Genomic DNA, 23,384 nt, shown 5'->3' on the forward strand with positions numbered 1-23,384 from the left:
AGATAGATAGATAGATAGATAGATAGATAGATAGATAGATAGATAGATAGATAGATAGATAGATAGATAGATATTTGTGTCAAAAGGAGTGCTACTGAGCGTGGCCAAATGTATACAACAACAGAAGACAAAAATACCCAATGCTACATCAAATGTGACAAAATACATAGTTAAATACTTCAATGTTAATATTCTCATGAAAAAGGTTCATTTAGTTAAACCATCTGACCAGAATATTATAAAGCGCGAAGCGCTAGTACAGCGTGAAACGCAGTGAGGAGGAGGCTGTGCTGCAGCCTGCTGTTTTACAAGTGTGTGTCTACATCAATAAAGTTACTTTTGTTCTACTTCGGATCTGACGACATTTTGGCTGTTACTGTTGCACCGGATCTTCTCTCTCCATTCCTACCATAATATTATAAGCCTGCAGCCACCTCACGGCATGACCAGTATTCAGGTCCTAACACTACCTGTGAAGATTCTCATTTACCTCTGCAGTGGAGGGAGAATGGTCTCAGTGGTTCTCTCCTGCACAGGTACATGGAAAAACCGGCTCCTTAAAAAGTGGGCAAATGCTTGTATTACTTATGTAGCCAGGTCCACTCTGTTACCCCCGCTCTCCCGTTCCCACACCTTACCCTCGTTACAGTGGGGGATGTTGCAGGCATGGCGAAGGACTCCCCGGCGGCTCCCTCCACAGGGCGCCGCCATGTTGGGTTGCGCACGCAATTGCAGGGCTCGCGCATGCGCAGTGCGAATTACAGCGGCCACTACTAGGGTCGCGCAAGGTGCACAGCGGCGGCCATTAGAGAGAGCACACAAGGTTGCTAATGATAGAGGCTGCAGACACAACTGCAAGCCCCATGATGCTCAGGGGCAGATACACCACCTGACACCAGGGAGCCAATAGGGCTGCAAGATTTCTCTGGAAGACAAGGAAAGGGTATTGCATGCTGGGACAGGAATAAGGGAGTCAAGACCTGGACCCTGAAGGTGCAGATAGTGTCCACGGTGCTGTGCACAAGGGACTAGGCCACAGGTTATCCCCAAGGGCCCAGTTAGTCCCCTGAGTCACAGTAGATGTAATTTATGTGCATGCTGTAGGGAAAGGCCCTATGTTAGGAACCCTTGCCACTATAGCAATAGCATGAGACATGATGCAGAACATTGCCTGAAGGAAATACTGGCTGTGCAGAGGAGGCTGTTCAGATAAAGAGACAGAGACAATTTATAGGGTTATACTCCAGCCGGGAGGCCCCTCCAGATGCAACCACCTAAGGGTCCAAGAGGGAGGATAGCAGCAGATAGAAGTGCGGAGCATGCTGTTTATCTGACGATTTCACTATTGGTTATTCTGGTCTGGACTATGACCAGGAAGATATTATAAGTGCACCACCGGGCCCCAACACAGGGAAGCGCTATCCCTCACATTCACACTATTGCCTGTGGACACTCAGGGGTTAAGTGCCCAGGCACGTTGATACTGGAAGGACAAAGTGGAGTTACATGTGGGGTGATGCAATGAGTTACATGTGGGGTGATGCAACGAGACATATGTAAAGGAATTATAGTCTATGCTTGATAAATACTGTTCTTATACAACCTTGTGTATTTACTGTGTATGTTGGTTCTGGTGAGGGAACACTCCCACCACGCTGAGATCCCTCATCGGTGGGGGTGCTGCATGTGTATACTGTAAGTGTATCCGAGGCTCCCAGTGGCGGAGGTTCAGGCCACCTGTTAGTCACACAGGTGAAAGCAGCACGCGTAGTTTTAGTACCCCGGTGGTACATGGGCTACACTTATTATACAGTATGTTATATGCACTACATGCATTTAAATATATGCAACATACAAGTCTAACCCACACCGACTGTTCTCTGTCTTTGATACTCTACTCAAACCACCCTCAGCTGCCTCTCCTTCCTCCATCTCCGCTCAGGACTTTGCTGACTATTTTAAGGAAAAGGTGGAATCCATACGGCAGAACATCCCCTCTGTTTCTCCTCCCATCCTACACTTTTTACTAACTCTCCTCCTGCCTTCCTTGACTCTTTTTCCACTGTCTCAGAGGTGGATGTGTCACTGTTGATCGCCTCTTCTCCCTCTACCACTTGCCCTCTTGACCCCATTCCCTCCCATCTCCTAAAACCTCTTGCTCCTACTATAATCCCTATGCTCACACACATTTTTAACTCCTCCCTCTGCTCTGGAACCTTTCCATCCTCCTTCAAACATGCAACAGTCATACCATTACTCAAAAACACCAAGATTGACCCTACCTGTCTTTCTAACTATCGACCTGTCTCCCTCCTGCCTTTTGCCTCTAAACTCCTTGAACGACTTGTATTCTCTCGCTTGCTCAATTTTCTCAACACCTATTCTCTCCTAGACCCTCTACAATCTGGCTTCCGCACTGCTCACTCCATGGAAACAGCCCTCACTAAAATAACTGACGACCTCCATGCTGCCAAAGACAGAGGTCATTACACTCTGCTCATATTACTCGACCTCTCTGCAGCATTTGACACCGTGGTCCACCCTCTTCTCCTTCATATTCTCCATACTCTTGGTATTCGGAACAAAGCTCTATCCTGGATCTCATCCTACCTCTCCCATCATACTTTCAGTGTCTCTTCTGCTAACACCTCCTCCTCCTCTATCGATCTCTCTGTGGGGGTACCCTAGGGCTCTGTCCTGGGACCTCTTCTCTTTTCTCTGTACACACTCTCTCTAGGTGACCTAATAACATCTTTGGGGTTTAATTATCACCTCTATGCTGACGACACACAAATATACTTTTCAACACCTGACCTTACACCTGCTGTACAAACCAAAGTTTCTGAATGTCTCTCTGCTATATCATCCTGGATGGCCCTCCGTCGCCTTAAACTCAACATGGCTAAAACAGAGCTCCTCATACTTCCTCATAAACCTGGCCCTACTACCTCCTTCCACATTACTGTTGGAACTACCATCATTCACCCAGTAGCCCAAGCACGCTGCCTAGGGGTCACACTCGACTCCTCTCTCACATTCGCCCCTCACATTCAAAACATTTCTAAAACCTGTTGCTTTTTCCTCCGCAATATAACAAAGATACGCCCTTTCCTCTGTTGCTCGACTGCTAAAACTCTGACTCAGGCCCTCATTCTCTCCCGTCTTGATTACTGTAACCTCCTGCTGTCCGGCCTTCCTGCCTCTCACCTGTCTCCCCTACAATCTATCCTAAACGCTGCTGCCAGAATCACTCTACTCTTTCCTAGATCTGTCTCAGCATCTCCCCTCATGAAAACCCTCTCCTGGCTTCCGATCAAATCCCACACTCCATTCTTCTCCTCACTTTTAAAGCTTTACACTCTTCTGCCCCTCCTTACATCTCTGCCCTAATTTCTCGTTATGCACCATCCAGACCCTTGCGTTCCTCTCAAGGATGTCTTCTTTTTACCCCCTTTGTATCTAAAGCCCTCTCTCGCCTTAAACCTTTTTCACTGACTTCCCCACACCTCTGGAATGCCCTTCCCCTCAATACCCGACTTGCACCCTCTCTATCCACCTTTAAGACCCACCTTAAGACACACTTGCTTAAAGAAGCATATGAATAGCACTGTGGATATTCTGAACACATGATACATAAGCTTGGCCCCCTGCAGACACACTTACCAGAACTCCCTCCTACTGTCTCTGTACGTTCTCCCTACCTACCAATTAGACTGTAAGCTCCTCGGGGCAGGGACTCCTCTTCCTTAATGTTACTTTTATGTCTAAAGTGCTTATTCCCATGATCTGTTATTTATATTATCTGTTATTTATTTGATTACACAATGTATTACTACTGTGAAGCGCTATGTACAATAATGGCGCTATATAACTAAAGCCATACAATACAATACAACATACAGGATACAGTACTACAGTACACTACCGGACTAGGTGTAATTTGTGATTTGGAGGAGAGTCAGATACCCAGTGCAATTGAACTTCATCCTCAGGTGTACAGTACAGTACAAATGTTAATACAGTGTAGACTAGCACCTGCCAACATCACAAAAACATGCACCTATTACACGAAAAATGACACCTGTAAATAAGAAAGAAAAGACACCAACCACCCTCAAAACACCGATAACACCCTCACCTACCCCAAAACCCAACCACCACCCTCATAACCCACCATAACACTCACACACCACAATACCCACCACCCACCGATAACACCCTCACTTGGCATGCTGCTGTATTGTGTGCATTCTGGGTGTGGTGTTTCTAGACAGTTCTAAGGCTGAGCGCACTGAGCGGGCGGCGGTTGCGGTGGTTACTTACATATATCTATATATATAGATATGTCAGTCCCCGCTCACGCGGTGCGTGCGCGCTCGTGCGCGGGCACACACGCTCACCCACGCTCGGCGCTTATGTAAACAAAAATAATAACTTTCCAGGGCGCTCAACTACCCGCAATGCCCCTCCCCCTCCCCCTCGCCCGCGCTTAAATGCAGGACACCCGGCGCTCCTGCTTGGAGTGTTCTCCAAGCATGAGCGCGCTCAACGTCAGCGGGGACTCAGCCTAAACAGTGGTGGTAGAGGGGCTGGTTGCAATGGGATTAAAGGGACATGTTATATTGTATACTGTATAGAAACACATGTTAAGTACTTGTGCACCATCTACCGGACACATACTGAATTGGAATTACTACAAACTAGAACAAAAATAATCCAACTCACCTCTAGATTCTAGTGAATGTACTGTAGTGTAGTAAATAACTGCTGAAGAGTACTGCCTAGAAATAATGAACAGAAAAAAGTTATTTCCAAAAGGTGTTTTTTAAAGACTCAAACTAAAGTATTTGTATAGAAAATAAAAAAACCTTAAGTGCATGGGAGAGAAAGACACAAGGCATAGTGTCGTCTGTAAATGTAGGAGAAAGTCTTGCTGAGACTATTGCACTTAGAGGATAGTTGTTGAATGTAAGCAGTGACTCCACTTGAGTCTATATGATTGCGTTCACTCCCAGGCTGCTGGACTCTTGTAACTGGAGCAGACTGCTGGGCACCGCTGGGCTTTTTTTCTTTGACGCATGTTTAAACTACTGCAGTCGTCCGCTCAGATGGTGAGAGTGATGAAAAAGGAAACAAACGCTACTGTACCATAGCGCAACAAGTTTTAATAAAAATGAACACAGTAAAATACACAATGTACTCACAATGTGTAGGTTTTAAGAAGGCAGGGATAGCACTTCACAGTGATTATCAAGTCTATTTTCTGTCCTCCTGTCTGGGAACCCCGCCCTGCGGTCTTCACACCCGGTGCCCAAGTAAGCTTCTGCGTCACGTGGACTCAAGTCTATCTCGCGAGCCTAGATTCAAGATAGTCAGGCTGATCTGTGTGAAGTTCCAAGATCCTCTGCTCCTCTGCTCCTCTGCTCCTCTGCTACGTTTCTCCACCCAACAGATTTTGCCTGAAGCTATGGTATCTTTAGTTTCCTTTTTCCTCACTCTCACTATCTGAGTGGACGGCTGCAATAAACCCAGCTGAGCCCAGCAGTTTAAACCAGCTTCAAAGAAAAAGAGCCCAGATGAGTCCAGCAGCCTGAGAGTGAACGCAATCATCTGGACGCAAGTGGAGTCACTGCTGACATTCAACAACACCTTTCCTACCCCCACATAATTGAATCCCAATGGTCCCCGTGTGTGTTTGGGTGTACTCATGTGGTCTCCACGGTTGTCTGGCGGCCCTCGTGTGGTCCCCCGGGGGTCTGGGGGTTCTCGGTGGTCCCTGTGGGTGTTGGGGGCCCTCTGGTTGTTCCTGTGGGTGTCTTGGGGCCCTCAGGGGTGTCTGGGTGTGTGTGGGGGCCCTTGAGTTGTCCCTGCAGGTGTCTGGGGGCCCTCGGTGGTCCCTGCAGGTGTCTGGGAGTCCACAGATGGTCCCCATGGGTGTCTGGGGGCCCTCGGGTGGTTCCCGCCCATGTTCGTGGGTCCTCAGGTGGTCCACGTGGGTGTCCGGGTTTCCTCAGGTGGCCCCCATGGTTGTGTGTGGGGGCCCTCAGGTTGCCCCTGCGGGTGTCCCCGTGGGTCCCCACTGGCCAGTGGTACCAATCCTGTGGCAATTTTTTTTTTGCAATACATGTAAATAAATACACCCCACTCCCTCCCCCCTCAACACATACAGTACATTAATGGGCAAAATAACTATTATCTAGATATTGATAAAAGCTAATTTGCCCATTATTAAATAAAACATTAGCCATCCAGCATAAATAAAGTAAATAGACCTTTCTACTTACCCCTGCCATCATGAAGGGCATCTTCATCAGCATACACCATGTCCTCTGTTGCCAGAAAGAATACAAGAAAAAAATACAATCTAATGACCCCTAACCCCTTAATAACTTTAGCGGTTATTAACAGGACTTTAAGGGATGACGTCACATCCTTTTGAACTAATGTGACCTATCACTTTGTACAGCAACCAATGGGATTGTTTTCAATCCAATTGGCTATAATACCATGTGATATAGCCATGTGATTTTAAGGATGTGACAACCCTTCCTTGGAGATGACGTCACACCCTTAACATAAAAAAGAGACGGGCACGATACAGTATCCAATCAGATTGGAGCTGTACCATCTGACCTGAAAATGTAAAGTCACAGGCCCAGTATATGGTCTGGACGCCTCATTTAACCGGAAGAAGACGACGAGAAAACATCCGTTGGGACTTACCATGGGGTTGGATTGGCAGTTGAAGACAGAAGATTAAAGAAAAGGAAGAAATAATGACAGAAGAAGATATAAGAAGGTAATGGAAAATAAAAGAAAAAATAATTTTGTTACCTGTTCCGGATCTTCAAGGTGGATGGTGTTGGATTGACTTTGATGACGTCGTGATGACGTCAGAGAGCTTTCACTGTCTGCTCCCTCTAGTGAACCCAGAAGATCCATGCAGGACAAAAAGGGCGCCGCTATGGCTTTCGCACCATTCCATAGCTTACTTGCAAAGGTCGACTCTGCATTTTGCAGGTTGCGAACTGCCATTTTGGATTCTCCGCACCGTGCGGTGCAACATCAAACATAGCCTCCATTTAATTTCGCCTCTTTCACGTATGGTGCTCCCTTGCTGGGCAGTCGCCATCTTGGTGAAATAAGGTATTCCAGCTTGCACAGCCCTTCTGATGTGGTAAGGGCACACTTTCTTAATGTATCTGCAGTGTATGTACCTCTGCCATGGTGTAACTTCAATGTACCTCAGGCTAGGCTAAACTCTTTCTGCTGTATACTGCACATGATAACAGTCCAGTACAAGTGCTCTGTGGCTAATAGTCTGGTTACTGGCTAGAAGCACTTAGGATCTGCCCTTAAGCACCTAGAATGTCACCTACTGTTGGCTACACATAGCACAGACCCTACCAGAAGTTCCTGACCCAAGTTAACCAGGCTACCCCCTTAGGTATCATACAACTATCTGCCTGAAAGTGACTCTAGAACAGCTATAGCCCTTGTCTCCAGATCTATCTCACCCCTCAGGGGCATCCTGGGTGTGCTTTGCGAGTGGGCAGGCTCCTGACTACCACTAGGCTTCCTTCCTCAGCACTTGCCCTGAAAGCATACATTCTCTCTATCAGCTTTGCTTCGCTGAAAGCCTGTCCTATTGATCTTACACATATGATCTCAGCAGCGCCTCCAAATGTAACCCTGTTTCCCCCCCCACCCCTCCCCCCCAATCTCATGTCAGGTACCCTAGGGGAAATTGTGTACTGGTTACTTGAGTGTTTGTGGTGCAAACCTGCTGGCAACAGGGGGCTCTGAGTCTTCCGCGGTGGTATGGGGGATGATATCAGGACTGGCTTTCGAGGTATGGCTGAGTCATACTCACTCTTGGTACTGCGCCTCCATCCCCAACAGATCCCCAGTGTAGTAGGGAGGAATCTCTGAGGGAGAACCTCTTTGTGCAACTCCTCCCTGAATTACTCCAGACGAGAAGGGTTCTTTAGCAAAGATATACTTTATTTCCTCCTTCACTGGCAGACTGCCCATCATGCAGCCCGGTCACTTAGCCACTCATCACAGGGTTGCCACCCGAAGGAAGTCCCTGGACACCACTCCTAGTCAGGGCCCTAGAAGCTGTCCTTGCTCTTCTCTTACTCCCTGGTTGAGTAAAAGGAATAGTCTCCCTCACCGCTCCCAGAGGGAGGGCCACAAAGCCTGCCAGAGCCCTGGCAGCTTGCTGGGATCGACTAGCCTCTCTCAAGGGTGGAGAGGAACTACTAAATTCAGGAAATGCTATGCAATAAGTAACTCCAATAGGCACCACTCATGTGTCACTGTAATTGGACACAGAGCCTGATGACACTATCTTCACTACCTTACTGCACAGCATAGATGTGTGTGGGGAAAACTCATGATTACTATTGGCAAACCTGCCCTTACCAGGGATTATTGTACAGGAGGAGAAAGAACTATAGCCCCAATATATATACATATACTTTTTTTGCCACTAGTGGACCCCAATGATAATTATGGAAATGCCATCGTTTTTCCACGATAACCTTCTTTAATCAAAACCAGTCTTTTCTTAAATATCCAAAAAGGTTTATACTAACCAATTTCATGTCTTTTGAAACAAAATGATGTATGAATTAGACATACAATTAAGAGTCAGGGTATGTTCAAAAGTAAGTGAAATTAAAGGGGATAATTAGAATCAGGTGTTTAAATAATTAGGTAGATCTTCAGGTGCAAGTTTGTGAGGCCCCACCCAATAGAAAAGTTTTAAAAAACTTTGTAAGTGTGGTCTTGACCATACAGGTGTGTTGAAATATGTCATGCCACGGTGAAACGAAATCTCTGAGGACCTCCAAAAAACAGTTGTTGATGTTCATCAGTCTAAAAAAGGGGTAAAAAAAATATTTCTAAGGATTTGGGGCTCAACCAATCCTCTGTCAGACAGATAATCTACAAATGTAGAAAGTTCAAGACCGCAGTCACTCTACCCAGGAGCAGTCATCCTACCAAAATCTCATCCAGGAAGTCACAAAGAACCTCAGACTAACATCCAAGGATCTGCAGGCCACTCTCGCTTTAGCTAATGTGAGTGTTCATGTCTCAACTATCAGAAAAAGACTGAACAAGAATGGTGTTCATGGAAGGATAGCCAGAGGAAACCACTGTTCTCTAAAAAGAATATTGCTGCCCGTCTGAAGTTTGCAAAGAGCACATACTGTAGATGATCCACAAGACTTCTGGAACAATGTTCTCTGGATAGATGAGTAAAAGGTAGAACTGTTTGGCCCCAATGAGAAACGTTGTGTTTGGCGAAAACCAAACACTGTGTTCAAACAAAAGATCCTTATCCCAACCGTCAAGCATGGTGGTGGGAGTGTGATGGTTTGGGGCTGCTTTGCTGCCTCAGGACCTGGATGGCTTGCCATCATTGACACAGCCATGAATTCTGCATTGTATCAGAAGATTCTAGAGGAGAATGTCAGGGCATCCATCCATTAGCTGAAGCTGAACAGAAAGTGGCTCATGGGATGAAGCAGTTCAGTAAGGAAAAACGGGCCAAAATACCTCAAAACCGATGTAAGAGACTGACCAGCAGTTACAGGAAATGCTTAGTTGAAGTCATTGCTGCTCAAGGGGGTGCCACCAGGTACTGGATCTAGAGGTTCACATACTTTTTCACACAAGGATATTGAATGTTGAATCATTCGTGGATAAATAAATGTTGAAAAAATATCATGTTTTTGTTTTATTTGTTTGATCACGTCATCTTTTATCTACTGTTAGGATTTAGATTAAGATCTAAAATAGGTTTGAAATATGTGAAAATACCAAGAGGTTCAAAAACTTTTTGTCGCCACTGTGTGTGTGTGGTGTATAGCAGGAGGGCCGAGGTGGTCTGAGAGGCAGAGCAGGAGGGGCATTGGTGGTCAGAGGGGTAGAGCACAGGTTGGTGGTGAAATTAATCCCTATAATGGTGCCTCCAAAACCTCTGTACTCTAGTACATTTTAACTATTAACTATTATATAACCCTTGAATTTGATAGAGCTCTGTGTGGTAGAGGGTAGATGATAATGGTAATGAAGATCCGTGATCTAAGTACATATTCGCATATATATGTGCTCTACCTTTCACTTGAAAACTGGGGAGAGGGAGACAGGATGAAGGATACTCAAAACCAGCAGCTCCACACTCGGCAGGGTCACTGGTGAGCTCTGTCTCCTTCCTCACAATCTCACACTAGATAAGGTCTGGATAAATCTGATCCCACAATGGCTTGAGTTCTGTAATAATTAGCAAATCAATCCAACTCTGTATGCAGAAGTATTGGAGTACTCACTGTACCCTTCCTGTCAGAATTGTTGACAGTTCATCCGAACGTGCTTCTGGCTTGTTGGTTCAACCGGTAGCAGCAATAAAGAAAAAAGCAGAGCACTGCAGTAAAGTTAAATTGCTGGACGCGTTGTTCTAAAAAAAATTATTGAGCATAATGCAAACAGACAAAGGTGAATACATCAGGTGCTTTAACAAAGGTACAGTAAAGGCCAGACACGGTGGGAAACGCATCAGGGGATTTTTTTCACCTTTGTCTGCATTATGCTTCATAAAAAAAAAATTTTTTAGAATAACTTGCTTCCATACCTTTAACTTTACTGCAGTGCCCTGCTTTTTTTCTTTTTGCCGCTACCCAAGGGGTAGAGCAGGAGGGCAGAGGTGGTGTGAGGGTTAGAACAGGATGGCAGAGGTGTGTGAGGGGTAGAGCAGGATGGCAGAGGGGGTGCAAGGGGTAGAGCAGGAGGGCAGAGTGTGAGGGGTAGAGCAGGAGGGCAGATAGAGCAGGATGGCAGAAGTGGTGTGAGGGTAGAGCAGGAGGGCAGAGGTGGTGCAAGGGGTAGAGCAGGAGGGCAGAGGTGGTGTGAGGAGTAGAGCAGGAGGGCAGAGGTGGTGTGAAGGGTAGAGCAGGGGGGAAGAGGTGGTGTGAGGGGTAGAGCAGGAGGGCAGAGGTGGTGTGAGGGGTAGAGTAGGAGGGCAGAGGTGGTCTGACAGCCAAAGCAGGAGGAGAAAAGGCATTCTAAGGGTAGATAAGGAGGGGTAGGACTGGACTAAGACAGGGGTGCGCAAACTGGGGGGCACGCTCACTAAGAATTTTTGGGGGGTGTGCAGGCGCTTGCAGAGGTCCAGTGCTCTTCCCCAAGGCATTTAAATGAAATGCTGGGGGGCCGCGTGAGGCCTCTGCAACCTCTACTTACAGAGAACCAGCTGTCTCAGGATGCGTCCCCATGGCAACGCGGCGGCAATTGACGCCGCGGGGTCATATGATGTCAGTCCATATGATCTCGCAACGCCATTTGATGCCGCTGAGGTAGGGGAGGGGGCAAGAACGGAGGAGAGCAGGCAGGGGGCCGCAGCAAGAAAAGTTTGCACACTCCTGGTTTAAGGCGTGGGTGCACACTTTTTTGTCTGCGCCCCCCTGCCTGCTCTTCCCCCCCGCCTGCTCATGGTCTCTCCTCCCCTTCCCTTTCTCTGGCATTTTCTAATGTCACAACATCATGTGAAGCCACTGGAGACAACGTAAGGGACTTGAGGCTTGTGCGGTCCCCCGGCATGTAGTTTAAATGTTGTGGGGAAGAGATTGGGGTGTCTGTAAGTGCTGCGCCCCACCCCCCCCAGAAGATCTGGTCTAATGGGTAAAGCAGGTGGGTTACATTAGGGTGCAGGCAGTAATAGAGCTGGAGGATAAGTGTGGTGCAGGCAGTAATAGAGCTGGAGGATAAGTGGGGTGCAGGCAGTAATAGAGCTGGAGGATAAGTGGGGTGCAGGCAGTAATAGAGCTGGAGGATAAGTGGGGTGCAGGCAGTGGTAGAGCTGGAAGAATCAGATGTGTGGTAGTTGGCAGCAAGTTTACTTGAAAGAGGCTGTGTCTCTTTAAGAAATCCCTCCTCTTCTCCAATGACATCATCAGCCTTATTGGAGTGGAGAGAGAAAACAGTCTGCAGCCGGCGCTGCACTCACAGGTGAAAGCAAGAGGGAAAACAAAAAGAAAGAAGACCCCTCTTCAACTGCGCTCAAACCTGTTAATTAACATCCTGTGGGGGGTACAATACCCCCCCCCCCCCACCCCTCCTCACATTCAATACCCTCTTTCCCCCACACAATACCATTTAATAAAGTTCAGGAGGGAAACATATAGTATACTGTAGATGAATGCTACAAGAGATCATGCTCAGAAACTGGAGGGTGTGAGGCTCAGGGGAAATGTGAGAAAGTACTTATTGATGGAAAGAGTGGTGGATTTTTGTATTAGCTCCTCAACAGAGGTGGTGAATGCTAATGAAGTAAGGTGCAAATGCGTGGGATTTAAATGCTAAATATGAAAACAAACATGATCCAGTGTTACGGGGATTCCAGGAGCAGGTAGGACCTCGGTGGCCAGAACCACAGGGGAGGCAAGGATTGTTGGGGTCACGGGCTGAGGTCGGTGGCAGGCGGCAAGCAGGATCGTCGGGGTCACAGACAGGGTTCTGTGGCAGGCGGCAAGCAGGATCGTCGGGGTCACAGACAGGGTTCGGTGTCAGGCGGCAAGCAAGGATCATCGGGGTCCAGAGAGGGGTTGGCAGCAGGAAGGCAGGGACAGGGTAGGAACTGAGACTAGGGAGCAGGAACGGAGACCAGGAACTTACAAGCAGGAAACAAACAGGGACAATCCAGAAAACTAGCAAGGGCCTTTAATATGAATCAGGACTCAACAAGGAACAGCAGCAGAAGCATGGGCATGGGCATAAGGAGTCAGGACACAAAACAAAGGCAAGGGAGAAACAGGAAACTATGACAGAGGACAGGAGCAACAAGAGGAGACAGACAGATAGAGGAACCCCAGAGCAGATAGAAACAGCAGCACACCCGGTGGACAGACAAAGGAACTGTGGCTGGGAGCAGGATGTCTAGGAAGACTGACATCCAGTAGGCTTTGATGTTTCACAACAAAAAGAAGAACGGGTTGACTAGATCTGCTAAGTGATTCTAATCAATTTCTATGTTTCTAAAGGTTTGATATATTGCACGCAATAAATAGTTAACAATTCTAATGTCAGTTAGAAAGGCTGTGATAACTTGTTTAAAGTACTGCAAATCATAATAGTTTCCCATTGCTTATGGAATGTAGGTGTGATACCTTATGAAATGTAACATTTAAGGGTTTATTCACTTGAAATGCCTCCCAATGGGCTGACTAACCTTATAAACCTAGCCCTGGGGAACGTCTTTTCCGTTTCAGTCCCTGGTAGCTATGTTAGTTGATCCAAGACCATGTTTTACATGCTTTGGTATGTCTGGATATGAACATAGCATAAATATGCCAAAAAGAGAGTTGGATAAGCTGTTTCAAAACTAGTGCCAAAAACATTTTTTTTCCAGCCCAGCAATGATAGTGAAACTTTAATTCAGTATTTTTTATCCATGCTTTATGAAATTAGTTCAGGGAGATATCCTGCAGAAATAAGTGTTTTCTATCTCTGCCTATTCTATGCCATGTAAGCATTAAGAAGACTTTTTGTACAAGCCTCCTCATGTAATACAATATGAGGGAAACTGCTTAATCCTTTCTACATTAGTACCAGTAAGGTAATTACTCAGCGTGCTTTTGTTGTTTTATGCATATTGACAAAAAGAATGTTGACCTGGGGTCCTCAGCATTTTAAACATGTGCCAACACAAATGGCCTGAAAACTTCTAAACAAAAGCCATGATTGTGTTTACATGTTGGATTTTGCAACAGCACGCTAGAGGTTATCGCTAAGATAAACAATAGTAAAAAGGCAAAGCTGAAAAGTTGGAACAAACAGACACAAGGAATACTGCAAGATGGTTCTTTTCTGGTTCTTCATTCAAATCCTCCTGGTAAAAGTGTATATCGTTAACCTTGTGCCCCTGCCAGCAGAAATCGATGAATCTGCAGAGTGGGTAACATCTGTGGCTGTTGACTTGTCATCAATTTCAGAAGAAATAACACAGGATGAATTGGAAAAAGCTCAGGTAATGATTTTCTTTAAGACAGAATACGAGGGTCTTTTCTTTTAGTTCCTTCTTTGATGTGCTCGAGAAAACTTTTGTTTTGCTTTATTTTGTTCTAATCTTTTTGGGCAGCTTCTCTTAAATATGGAAAGTAATTTTGATTAGAAAGTAACATTTAATACTTAAGTGCTTACTAATTTGCTACAAAACTAGCATTTCTGCCACACTATTGGACACCCTGAACGTTAACATAAGCCAGGTCTAAGCATACAAAATATGGCACTAAAGGTGTAATGCAGTGATTGCTTGAATCACTGAGGGATGATGTCATATTTATTGTGTTAGTGACTGACAGTTATCTCCAGAGAGCTCAGATCTGTTGTAGGACAGGGTGAGGCAGACTTTCACTCTTCTCTTTCCAGACTGTGAACCTTGGCAACCTTTTGAGGTTAGATTAGAAGATAACTTCCTCCATCCATTTCCATGTCTCATCTGCATTAAAACACCCTGAATTGGTGCAGTACAAACGCAGATGAAAACTATAGTGATGGATCTATACCTGATTCATCAAATAGGGAGCAGGGCATTTTTTTCAAAATTATTTTTATTAGATTCTCTGCCCAATATACAATAACAAATCATAACATATTAAAATTAAAGAAATAGATCTCACCATCCAAAATAACAAAATGGTAAACATGATTAGTATTGCTATTATTATTATTATTATTATTATTATTATTATTATTATTATTAGTGCCATACAAACATTTGGAACACAAAATAGCTATCATGATTTTTATTATACATGTAAGGGGCACAATCATTTATTTTTTAAATAGATTACCGGTAAAAATACATTGAGATATTCACCTGATTTCCATGTGTGTTGGTTACCCAAGAGGCATATGCATTTTGAAATTAAGAAACACACATTCCCAGCAAGCTCAGAACTCCAACACCCATATATAAAAACATACGATACCGTTCGCACTGGAATCAGCAGACAACACTCAGGTTTTGAATTGTAGAACATATAGTGTAGAAAAGTAAGACACAAATCAGGGTGGTGCAGTGAAGGAATGAAATGCCCATACTAATATTCCCCCACCCTCAGGTGCATAAGTGTTGATTAACACAAAACACAATCACAATCACCAAAAAATTAAAAGCCCAAATACCTTTCAGACTTGTCTAATTGAAAAATACTAATCTGTAGATGTCGCCATTTTGAATCTGTGCGGTCGCCATCTTGGAACCGAAGGCCATGGTGTGCATGCGCAATGTGAATTCATCCAGAGGAGAGGTCCCCTTGCTATCACGCATGCGTGACAAAACCTTTAGTTGAAGTAAAGCGGCAGCAATCTTAGGGGCTATGCTCATGCGCAAGCTTACCAGTAGGGAATTTTGTATAAGCGGCGCTATTCCTCTGCCATGCTTACTCTGTAGGGACATAGCGTTGCTAGGCAACAGGTTCCATAGCAGCGCCATCTTGAAAACAGTGCGCATGAGCGAAGTAAGCTGCTGCTGATACATAGTAACATAATAGATGCGCTGCGAGTATTGCTAGTAATCCCAATGGGATAAAGACATTGCAGGGAACAAATAGCATCTGACATGTGGAGCAAATACGCAATAAACATATCCAGGTATGTGGTTAGAGTAGGGCAACCCACATAAACAATTGTGTCAGTGTGTGGGGGGAACAATACAGCATACATATTGACGATGTGCCATAAGGATACATTGAACACTGATATGTTATAATATATACAATAGTAGGGATGGACTTCCAACATTGTCATGTAGAACTGAATGTAGACATAGATGTCCCACAGTAAAGGCATACATAGCTGAACAATTAAACTAGTGCCACTGCTTGCCTTGTTGTGTCTCTCTGAGTTCATTTGTGTCCTGGAAACATATTATCCAATAAGCCAAATAATGGCATGCATCCATTTAAATGCATTATTGTCCTAGCAGCTTATGTTGCAAAAAGAGCCTGGATGAAGGAACAATGTATGCTGTTAGTGTCATAGATAGACTGCTAGCGTGCAGCACGGTCATATATACGGTATATATATATTTATGTCAAAAGGAGTGCTAATGAGCATGGCCAAATGTATACAACAAAAGGCAGAGAAGCTCAATGCTACATCCAATTTGACAAAATATATAGTAATAAGTATATAGTTAAATACTTCAATAATAATATTCTCATAAATAAGGGTCGTTTAGTTAAACCCTCCGGCCAAAGCGTTATAGGTCTGCAAGCCAACATCAAGGCATAACCAAATTTGCAGGTCCTAACACTAAACATTGTCATGAATAAGGATCATTTAGTTAAACCCTTTGGCCAAAGCGTTATAAGCCTGCAACATATGCATGTTGATGCTGATTTTTTGTTTAGTGTGTTTGGACTTTAAGATTTTCAGTGCCCTTATAACAAACTTGACAAAATTCACTTTGCCTGTGTTTTGCTCAAACTTTCCGGGGAAAAATAAAAATTCATAAATGTTTGCAAGAATTTTTAAACTTAAAAAGTTTGTGCAAAATTGACAAAGTTGAAATTTTCAATTCAAAATAATTTAAATCACAGAAATGACAAAATGTAGGTTGTACAGAAGAGTGGAGTAGCAAAATGCACGTTCCAGGCTGTGGACACTTTTCATGGCAAATTGTTTGAAAACTTTAGTGGTAGATCCTCACAAGTGCGTTAATGAGGCCAAATAACGGTATAATTTGGTAACAGACATTATGTTTCCTTAATTTAATGGGGATCTTCAAAGCTAATAATATGCATAAATAAAGTCCGTTAGCAAAACCACCATCGTTACGTTACCTGTGTTTTCCAATGTACTGCACAAGTGCTTTGGTCAAACTTTAAGACGCATTATTAAGGTAACGTTATTAACAGATGTGTTACAAAAATCTAATGAGAATCTTTTTATAGTAATACAAATTTATCCTTTTTACACTTGTTAACTTTTCACTTAATGATATGGTATATACTGTAATAATGACTGTATAACATATTGGTGTACAATAATGTACATCCATACATACGTCAATAATATTAATGTTTTATTTATATTAATATACAATTAAAATAAATTAAGGATGTTCAAGCCTAAGCCTATGGTCCATTAAAATTTAAGGATCGATTATTTTTAAGGGAAATGCAAGGACATTGTTGTGCTAAACACCATTGGGGATATGTGTTACGGGTATTGATACGTTTAATTGAGATAACGGAACGTAAAAAAATTGTGAACTTCTGAGGATCTATCAGTTTAGATTTTCATCAAATTAATAAAAAATTGCACGTTTTTCAATGCTAGTGTGACCCTCCCTGCCCGGCTTCTAGGGAGATTACATCTGTGTGTATTATATGTCTACTCCGCATGCATTACCTTGACTCAGGGGCTGGATTCAGGTGGCTGGGCGATGAGGTACCAAGACCACGAACTTTTGCAGTACAACAGTCATATTTTGTCCCCGTGGACAAGGACCACTCATACAGTGCACGTTATTAACGTTAGACTGTATTTTATAGCAGACATAAATGAATACAGTTCTTACATTAGTGCCCACTCTTAACACTTCAATTAAGGTAGTTGGACTTAGTTGCTCTGACCCCTTGTCACTTTGGAACCAACATCTGTATTAATCCGATTATTTCGGGACCCTACGGGAATCCTGGCGGGTCTTTCTCTACTTGACCCAATACCTTAAGTCTGTTTGGGAACCGCCAATTTTAGACAGATTGATGAGGAATATTAGTTCTGATCCGTGGTTAGAGCTGATGCGCTGGCACACGGGAGCCATCTTTCCTTATGCCCTCTGTGGCATGCTATAATCATTTTTAGTACTTATCCTGGATTCCATTCCTTCTTTCAGGTATCCTAACTTAATGACCTAGGATACCCTATCTACAACACAATTAACAGGGGGGGCCTGGTCTATACTATTACTTTGGAAACATTACTGAGCTCCTCGCCCCTTTGCTCCTCTCATCATGTCCTCCTGGAACATAACCTTCTAGAATAGTTCCTCCTGCTTGAATACCCCTGAGTAATGTCTGGATACCCATAGCAACCCAGGGTAGGGCCTAGCATACAACAGCCATGTTTGTAACACTTTAGGAGGAGGTTACACTAGAATGTGTGGGCAAAAATATTGCACGTCTTTAGTCATGGGTCCCTGGCAAGCCAATGGCCTAATTGATGTACCAAGTACATCATGGGAAAATGCTAGTTTTTCAAGAGCTGACTAGGAAGACATTTCCAATGGGAAAGATCAGATCAAAACATAAGTGGAGCCCTCTCCAGTTACATTTCCGTCAGATGGGGGGAAGGGAGTGGTCATCATGTTATTTCTGCTGAAGTGATCTAATGACAAAAAATGTCGGGTTCTGTGGAACTTAGATGCAGTAAAACCTCCAGCACTGAAAAGGTAAAGGTTGTAGTAGGCGTATAAGTCCTTGAGAAGTATAGATTTGCTGCAGGTTGTGATACTTTTAGTGGGCCAAAATGAACGTTTTTAAAAGATGAAATTATAGTGCATTAAGGGAAACAGATAAATCATTTCAGTGGCGAGTATCCCACTCTAGAAGTGAAGAATGTCCACTTTTACCATTGGTTGTCTTGTTACGTACAGTGTCATACTATAAATGCTTATTTTCTAGGGAGAGGCTGTAGTCAACCCTTAACTTTTATTCACCTCACGGGGGGGCAGGTTGCAAGCAAGCAATCACAACTCTAATTGATCATGTGGTCAACATTCCAAAAGACGGTGAAATTAAGTTAGCATGAGTAAACAATCCAACAGCCGCCCAAATAAACAATCTCTGACTAGGTTTGGGAAATTTTGTAATGGATGAAAATGTTAATTCTTCTAAAGGAAAGTTATATTGTACAAACCTTTTGAGTATAAACTTGAAGACCTGTACAATTTTTTTTAAATCTCTAGACACTTATTTTATCCATGGAAAACTCTCATCTTTGTCTATTAAAATAATTATTATAGGTTTTTTTAGATGTTTCATCTTAGTAAGATTATACTGTCAAATAAAAAAAAATAATAACACTAATATATATTTCAACAGCAATATGTTAATCAGTTCTATGAAGATGTTGCCGTTTTTAGATGGTTGACTAATCCAATGCAAGAAAAAATTAAGGCAATGCAAGAATTTTTTGGTCTTAATATCACTGGCAAAATAGACAATGCAACTATGGAAATTATATACAAACCAAGATGTGGTGTTCCAGATGTGCAAAAATACAGTCACTTTGATAGACAACCTAAGTGGCAGAAAACAACGCTCACCTACAGGTAACTTAGTATAGTAGTTAATTTATTCTCCTACAAAACTAGTTTTAACTTATTTTAAACTAACTTTTGTACCCGGCTTCACCCGAGGAGCTGCCGGCACATCTCCCCTTGCTGCTGCCAGATCTCCCCGCCTCCCTCTCCCCCCATTACTGGCACATCTCCCCTCGCTGCTGCCAGATCTCCCCGCCTCCCTCTCCCCCCATTACCGGCACATCTCCCCTCGCTGCTGCCGCATATCCCCTCACTGCCGGCACATCTCCCTGCCCCACCCCCCCGCACATTGCCGGCACATCTCCCTGACTCCCCCACCCCCCCGCTGCCGGAACATCTCCCCGTCCCCCTCCCCCCACTGGTACATCTCCCCGTTCCCCTCCCCCCACTGGTACATCTCCCCCCGCTGCCGGAACATCTCCTCTCGCTGCTGCCGCATCTCCCCTCGCTGCCGGCACATCTCCCCGCCCCCCCCTGGTATATTTCCCCCCGCTAGCTGGCACATTTTCCCCCTCCCCCCCCTACTGGCACATCTCCCCTGCTCATCTCACATCACACACACACACAGAGACACACACACAGCTCTGATCCAGCCAAGGACAAGCCCCCTCCCTTAGTAGCCACGCCCCCCGCTCCTGCTCTAACATTTTTGCAGGACACCCGATGGAAACTTAGAATGTCCATAATTTGGGAGGTGAGTCACATTGGAAGCTCAAAATAGTTGCGTTGACCTACAAATCCGCAGCAGAATGTCCAGTAAAAGTTTTGTTGTGCTACGTTGTGCCGTTTGTGAGATTTCGATGCTTCGGACACACAAATAAACAAACAAACTAACAAACTTAGAAATATAGTATAGATAAATTGCTGCTATTTATTTTATTTTTATGCTTTTTGTCCTACAATTTTTATGGGGGGGACATAATGCATATTCCATAAATAGCCAGCACGCACAGGACTTGCAAAAGGTAAATATTCTGGAAGCCAGAGGGTCACGTGGGGATGACTTAGCTCAGATAGTGCCAACTCGCCCTCTTTCCTAAGCACGACAAGATCTGTTTCTTTTCTTAGTTTTATTGAGGGAAAACAGGATAAGGTACAGTCTCTTGTGTAGAGGTGTAGGTGTCTCTGTGTGTGCTCAGTATTCAAGGGAGGTGAAAAGATACTTCTTCATCACCATTACAGGGATTACAGCAAGGTACTCACAAGTCCAGGGAAAATGGTGGAAAGAAAGTGGTGGGTGATATACTGGGTGATAAAATGGTCTGGGGACAAACCATCTGTGGGCAGAACAGAGGGGGAGAAAGCAGACCAGCCCATTTGAGAGGAAAGCTGGGGCTGCCATGACAACTCACAGGAGTGTCTGGGGAAGTTGCAACATGTAGCAGAAATGTTGCATCTTAATGCAGCATACTGCTGGAAGAGGGGAACTGGCACTGTGTTTGTGAGCAGAACCAAACACATACAGCTGGCTCTAATAAGCTGACAAGCAGGGCTGCAATGAAAGGGGGTTTAAAACAAAAATGGAGACAGGGGTATTCCTGTTCCATGACAGTAAAAAAAAGTTTACTTCGACATAGAAATCAACATTTCGGTCCTGCACAGGACAGGACCATGTCAAGATAAGACTGAAACATCGATTTCTTTGAAGTAAACTTTTTAATTTTTTTAAAGTCCTGTGACTGCTGGCTATCTTTTCAGTATGCATTATTTCCTCTCCTATATGAGCGCACACCTTCGGGACTTTGTTACATACATTTTAGCTACCATGCAATATACATAGTACTAATTTTGTTTACTAGTATTTACCACTGAAAATGAGAGAAATAGGTCCAAAATATATACAACATACATTATCAAGCATACAGTCAATATGATATTAATTTGCAACGTGGAAAATATTACAATTGAGTATTAAGCTGCAGTGTATGGGATGTTGTCACTAAGTCTAAGAATGTTCACAGAATTGTCAACTACACTCCCGATATGACAGTCCCTGCAGTGAACTATGCAATTGCAGAGGCTCTTAAGCTCTGGAGCGGTGTCACACCCTTACAATTTGTGGAACTGAAGAGTGGGCAGGCTGATATTATGGTCTCTTTTGGTTCAAAAGGTATGTAGGCTAATTGCTTTAAACTTTGGTGAACTCACAGTTTGACTTTAAATAATCAAGGATTTTATTTTTTATTTTCATTTATAGCTCATGGGGATTTTTTTGCCTTTGATGGACCATTGGGTGTTTTGGCGCATGCATTTTCACCTAGTGATGGCATCGGAGGAGACGCACACTTTGATGAGGAAGAAACATGGACCTTGGAACCTCAAGGTGGTAACAGCCTTTTAAATACAGTTTGATCACAAGGATGAGGGCAACAGTGGAAAAAAGGCTGGAAGATGTATTTCATATTATCTAGAAGATCAATGGAAAATGCATCAAAATACCTAAAATGAATCTATGAACTATTGTAGAAGATTCACAGATACATTGCATAGCTGCAATGTACATAGTAAATTACATATTATTTTGGATTTGTTTTTTAAATAGGTCTCAAATAAAGTATTACTCAGAGACCTCCTTTGCTCTTTCACTGCTAGAAGGCCTGCAACATATTGCTCTTCTATGCAGACCCCCCCTGAAAGTGTTAGTGTATAATGTAGCCAATAAAGGTATTTACTAAGCAGTGCTAAGCCATAAAGCGTATTACATGCCATTATTCAAATGATTGGACCAAAAGTTGCTTTCTTTCTTAGTACTGTAATTAATGTCCATCATTTTTACCCAAAATGTCTTACGTGACATTTGAACTATGTTTGCCAGTACAGTAGATGATTTTGAATGATATACAGTACATTTTTCCTTTTCAGGAGCTAACCTATTTCTAGTTGCTGCTCATGAATTTGGTCACTCACTGGGACTTGAACATTCAAAGGATGTACGTGCTTTGATGTACCCAACAGTTGCTATCAATAAACACGTGACTCCTAATCAATATAAGCTTTCTGCAGATGATGTCACAGGCATTCAGGCTCTATATGGTATGGCTTCTATTTTATTTAAATGCTAAGAATGTGCTTTTAATTTTATAGTAATTAGCAGTATCATTTTCACATCATAAGAGCAGTCTAAAAATATGTTTCACTGCTCTTCGGCACTGCAGGTTTCTTCTAATTTAGTACATACAGTAGAGGCAACTCTTATTCGAACAAAAACCAGTGGCAATTCCCCCCAAAAAACAGTAAACACCCAGGTACATTTTGAATACATGCCTTAAACTTTCCTTAAACTAGCCCCAGCATTTCTGCATTGATTAATGGCCTATCAGATTAACAGCGGGGGTCCCTGGCAGTGCCATTCAAACTGAATTGGACTGCCAGGGATCCCTGCTGTGTTAATCCTATGGGTCATTAGTCAATGCAGAAATGCCTTAAACGTGCCTCAAACTAGCCCAGAACATACCCAGCACATACCCAGCACATACCCAGAATGTAACCCGGCTAGTTTACGGCAAATGTTAGAATAAACGTTGCCTCTACTGTAATATGGTATTTATCTGGGCAGACCAGGACTTGACTAGAGATGTGCAAAACTTTTGCCCAGGGTCGTGAAGCAGATAAAATTTACGCAGCTGAAAAAATAATTGCGACCACAGTTAACAACAGATTCCCCAAGCATTAAGTTCATGTGCTTTGCAATTTCGCATAATATGGTAATTTTAATTACCTAAAAATTACCTAATATTTTTAGATCTTCCTAATGCAGAAACTATAAATAGGATCCATGCACTATGTTTCGCTCACTGACTGGCGATGTTTCGCTGAAATTGCAAAGTCTATGACTAGTTCTGCTATATTATTAACATTTCAGGCTTGGCAAAACATTTTGCACAGAAGGCAAATTTAAAAAAATAATAATAATAAGTTGGCTGTATTTTGGATTGTTTTGGACATCTCCAAACTTGACATTTAAAAGTTGAATTAAAACTGTATCCTCTAATTTCTGCACATTTTGCCATCATTGTAATCCACTTCTAATAGGCAATTAATGAAA

The 23,384-nt window shown here is 43.5% G+C and overlaps 1 protein-coding gene across 1 annotated transcript in view; it reads left to right on the forward strand.

The window, feature by feature from the left end:
* Nucleotides 1-23,384, forward strand: part of LOC142490785 (stromelysin-1-like) — a 42,791-nt gene that overhangs the window by 13,783 nt on the left and 5,624 nt on the right. Inside the window, exons 6-11 of the mRNA XM_075593205.1 lie at nucleotides 499-536; nucleotides 13,830-14,032; nucleotides 19,119-19,348; nucleotides 21,301-21,449; nucleotides 21,537-21,662; nucleotides 22,202-22,372. Of these exons, the coding sequence (XP_075449320.1) occupies nucleotides 499-536; nucleotides 13,830-14,032; nucleotides 19,119-19,348; nucleotides 21,301-21,449; nucleotides 21,537-21,662; nucleotides 22,202-22,372 (917 nt within the window). The remainder of the gene's footprint in view (nucleotides 1-498; nucleotides 537-13,829; nucleotides 14,033-19,118; nucleotides 19,349-21,300; nucleotides 21,450-21,536; nucleotides 21,663-22,201; nucleotides 22,373-23,384) is intronic.

This window comes from Ascaphus truei, chromosome 3 (genome assembly GCF_040206685.1).
Source record: "Ascaphus truei isolate aAscTru1 chromosome 3, aAscTru1.hap1, whole genome shotgun sequence".
In the NCBI taxonomy this organism is placed as follows: Eukaryota; Metazoa; Chordata; class Amphibia; order Anura; family Ascaphidae; genus Ascaphus; species Ascaphus truei.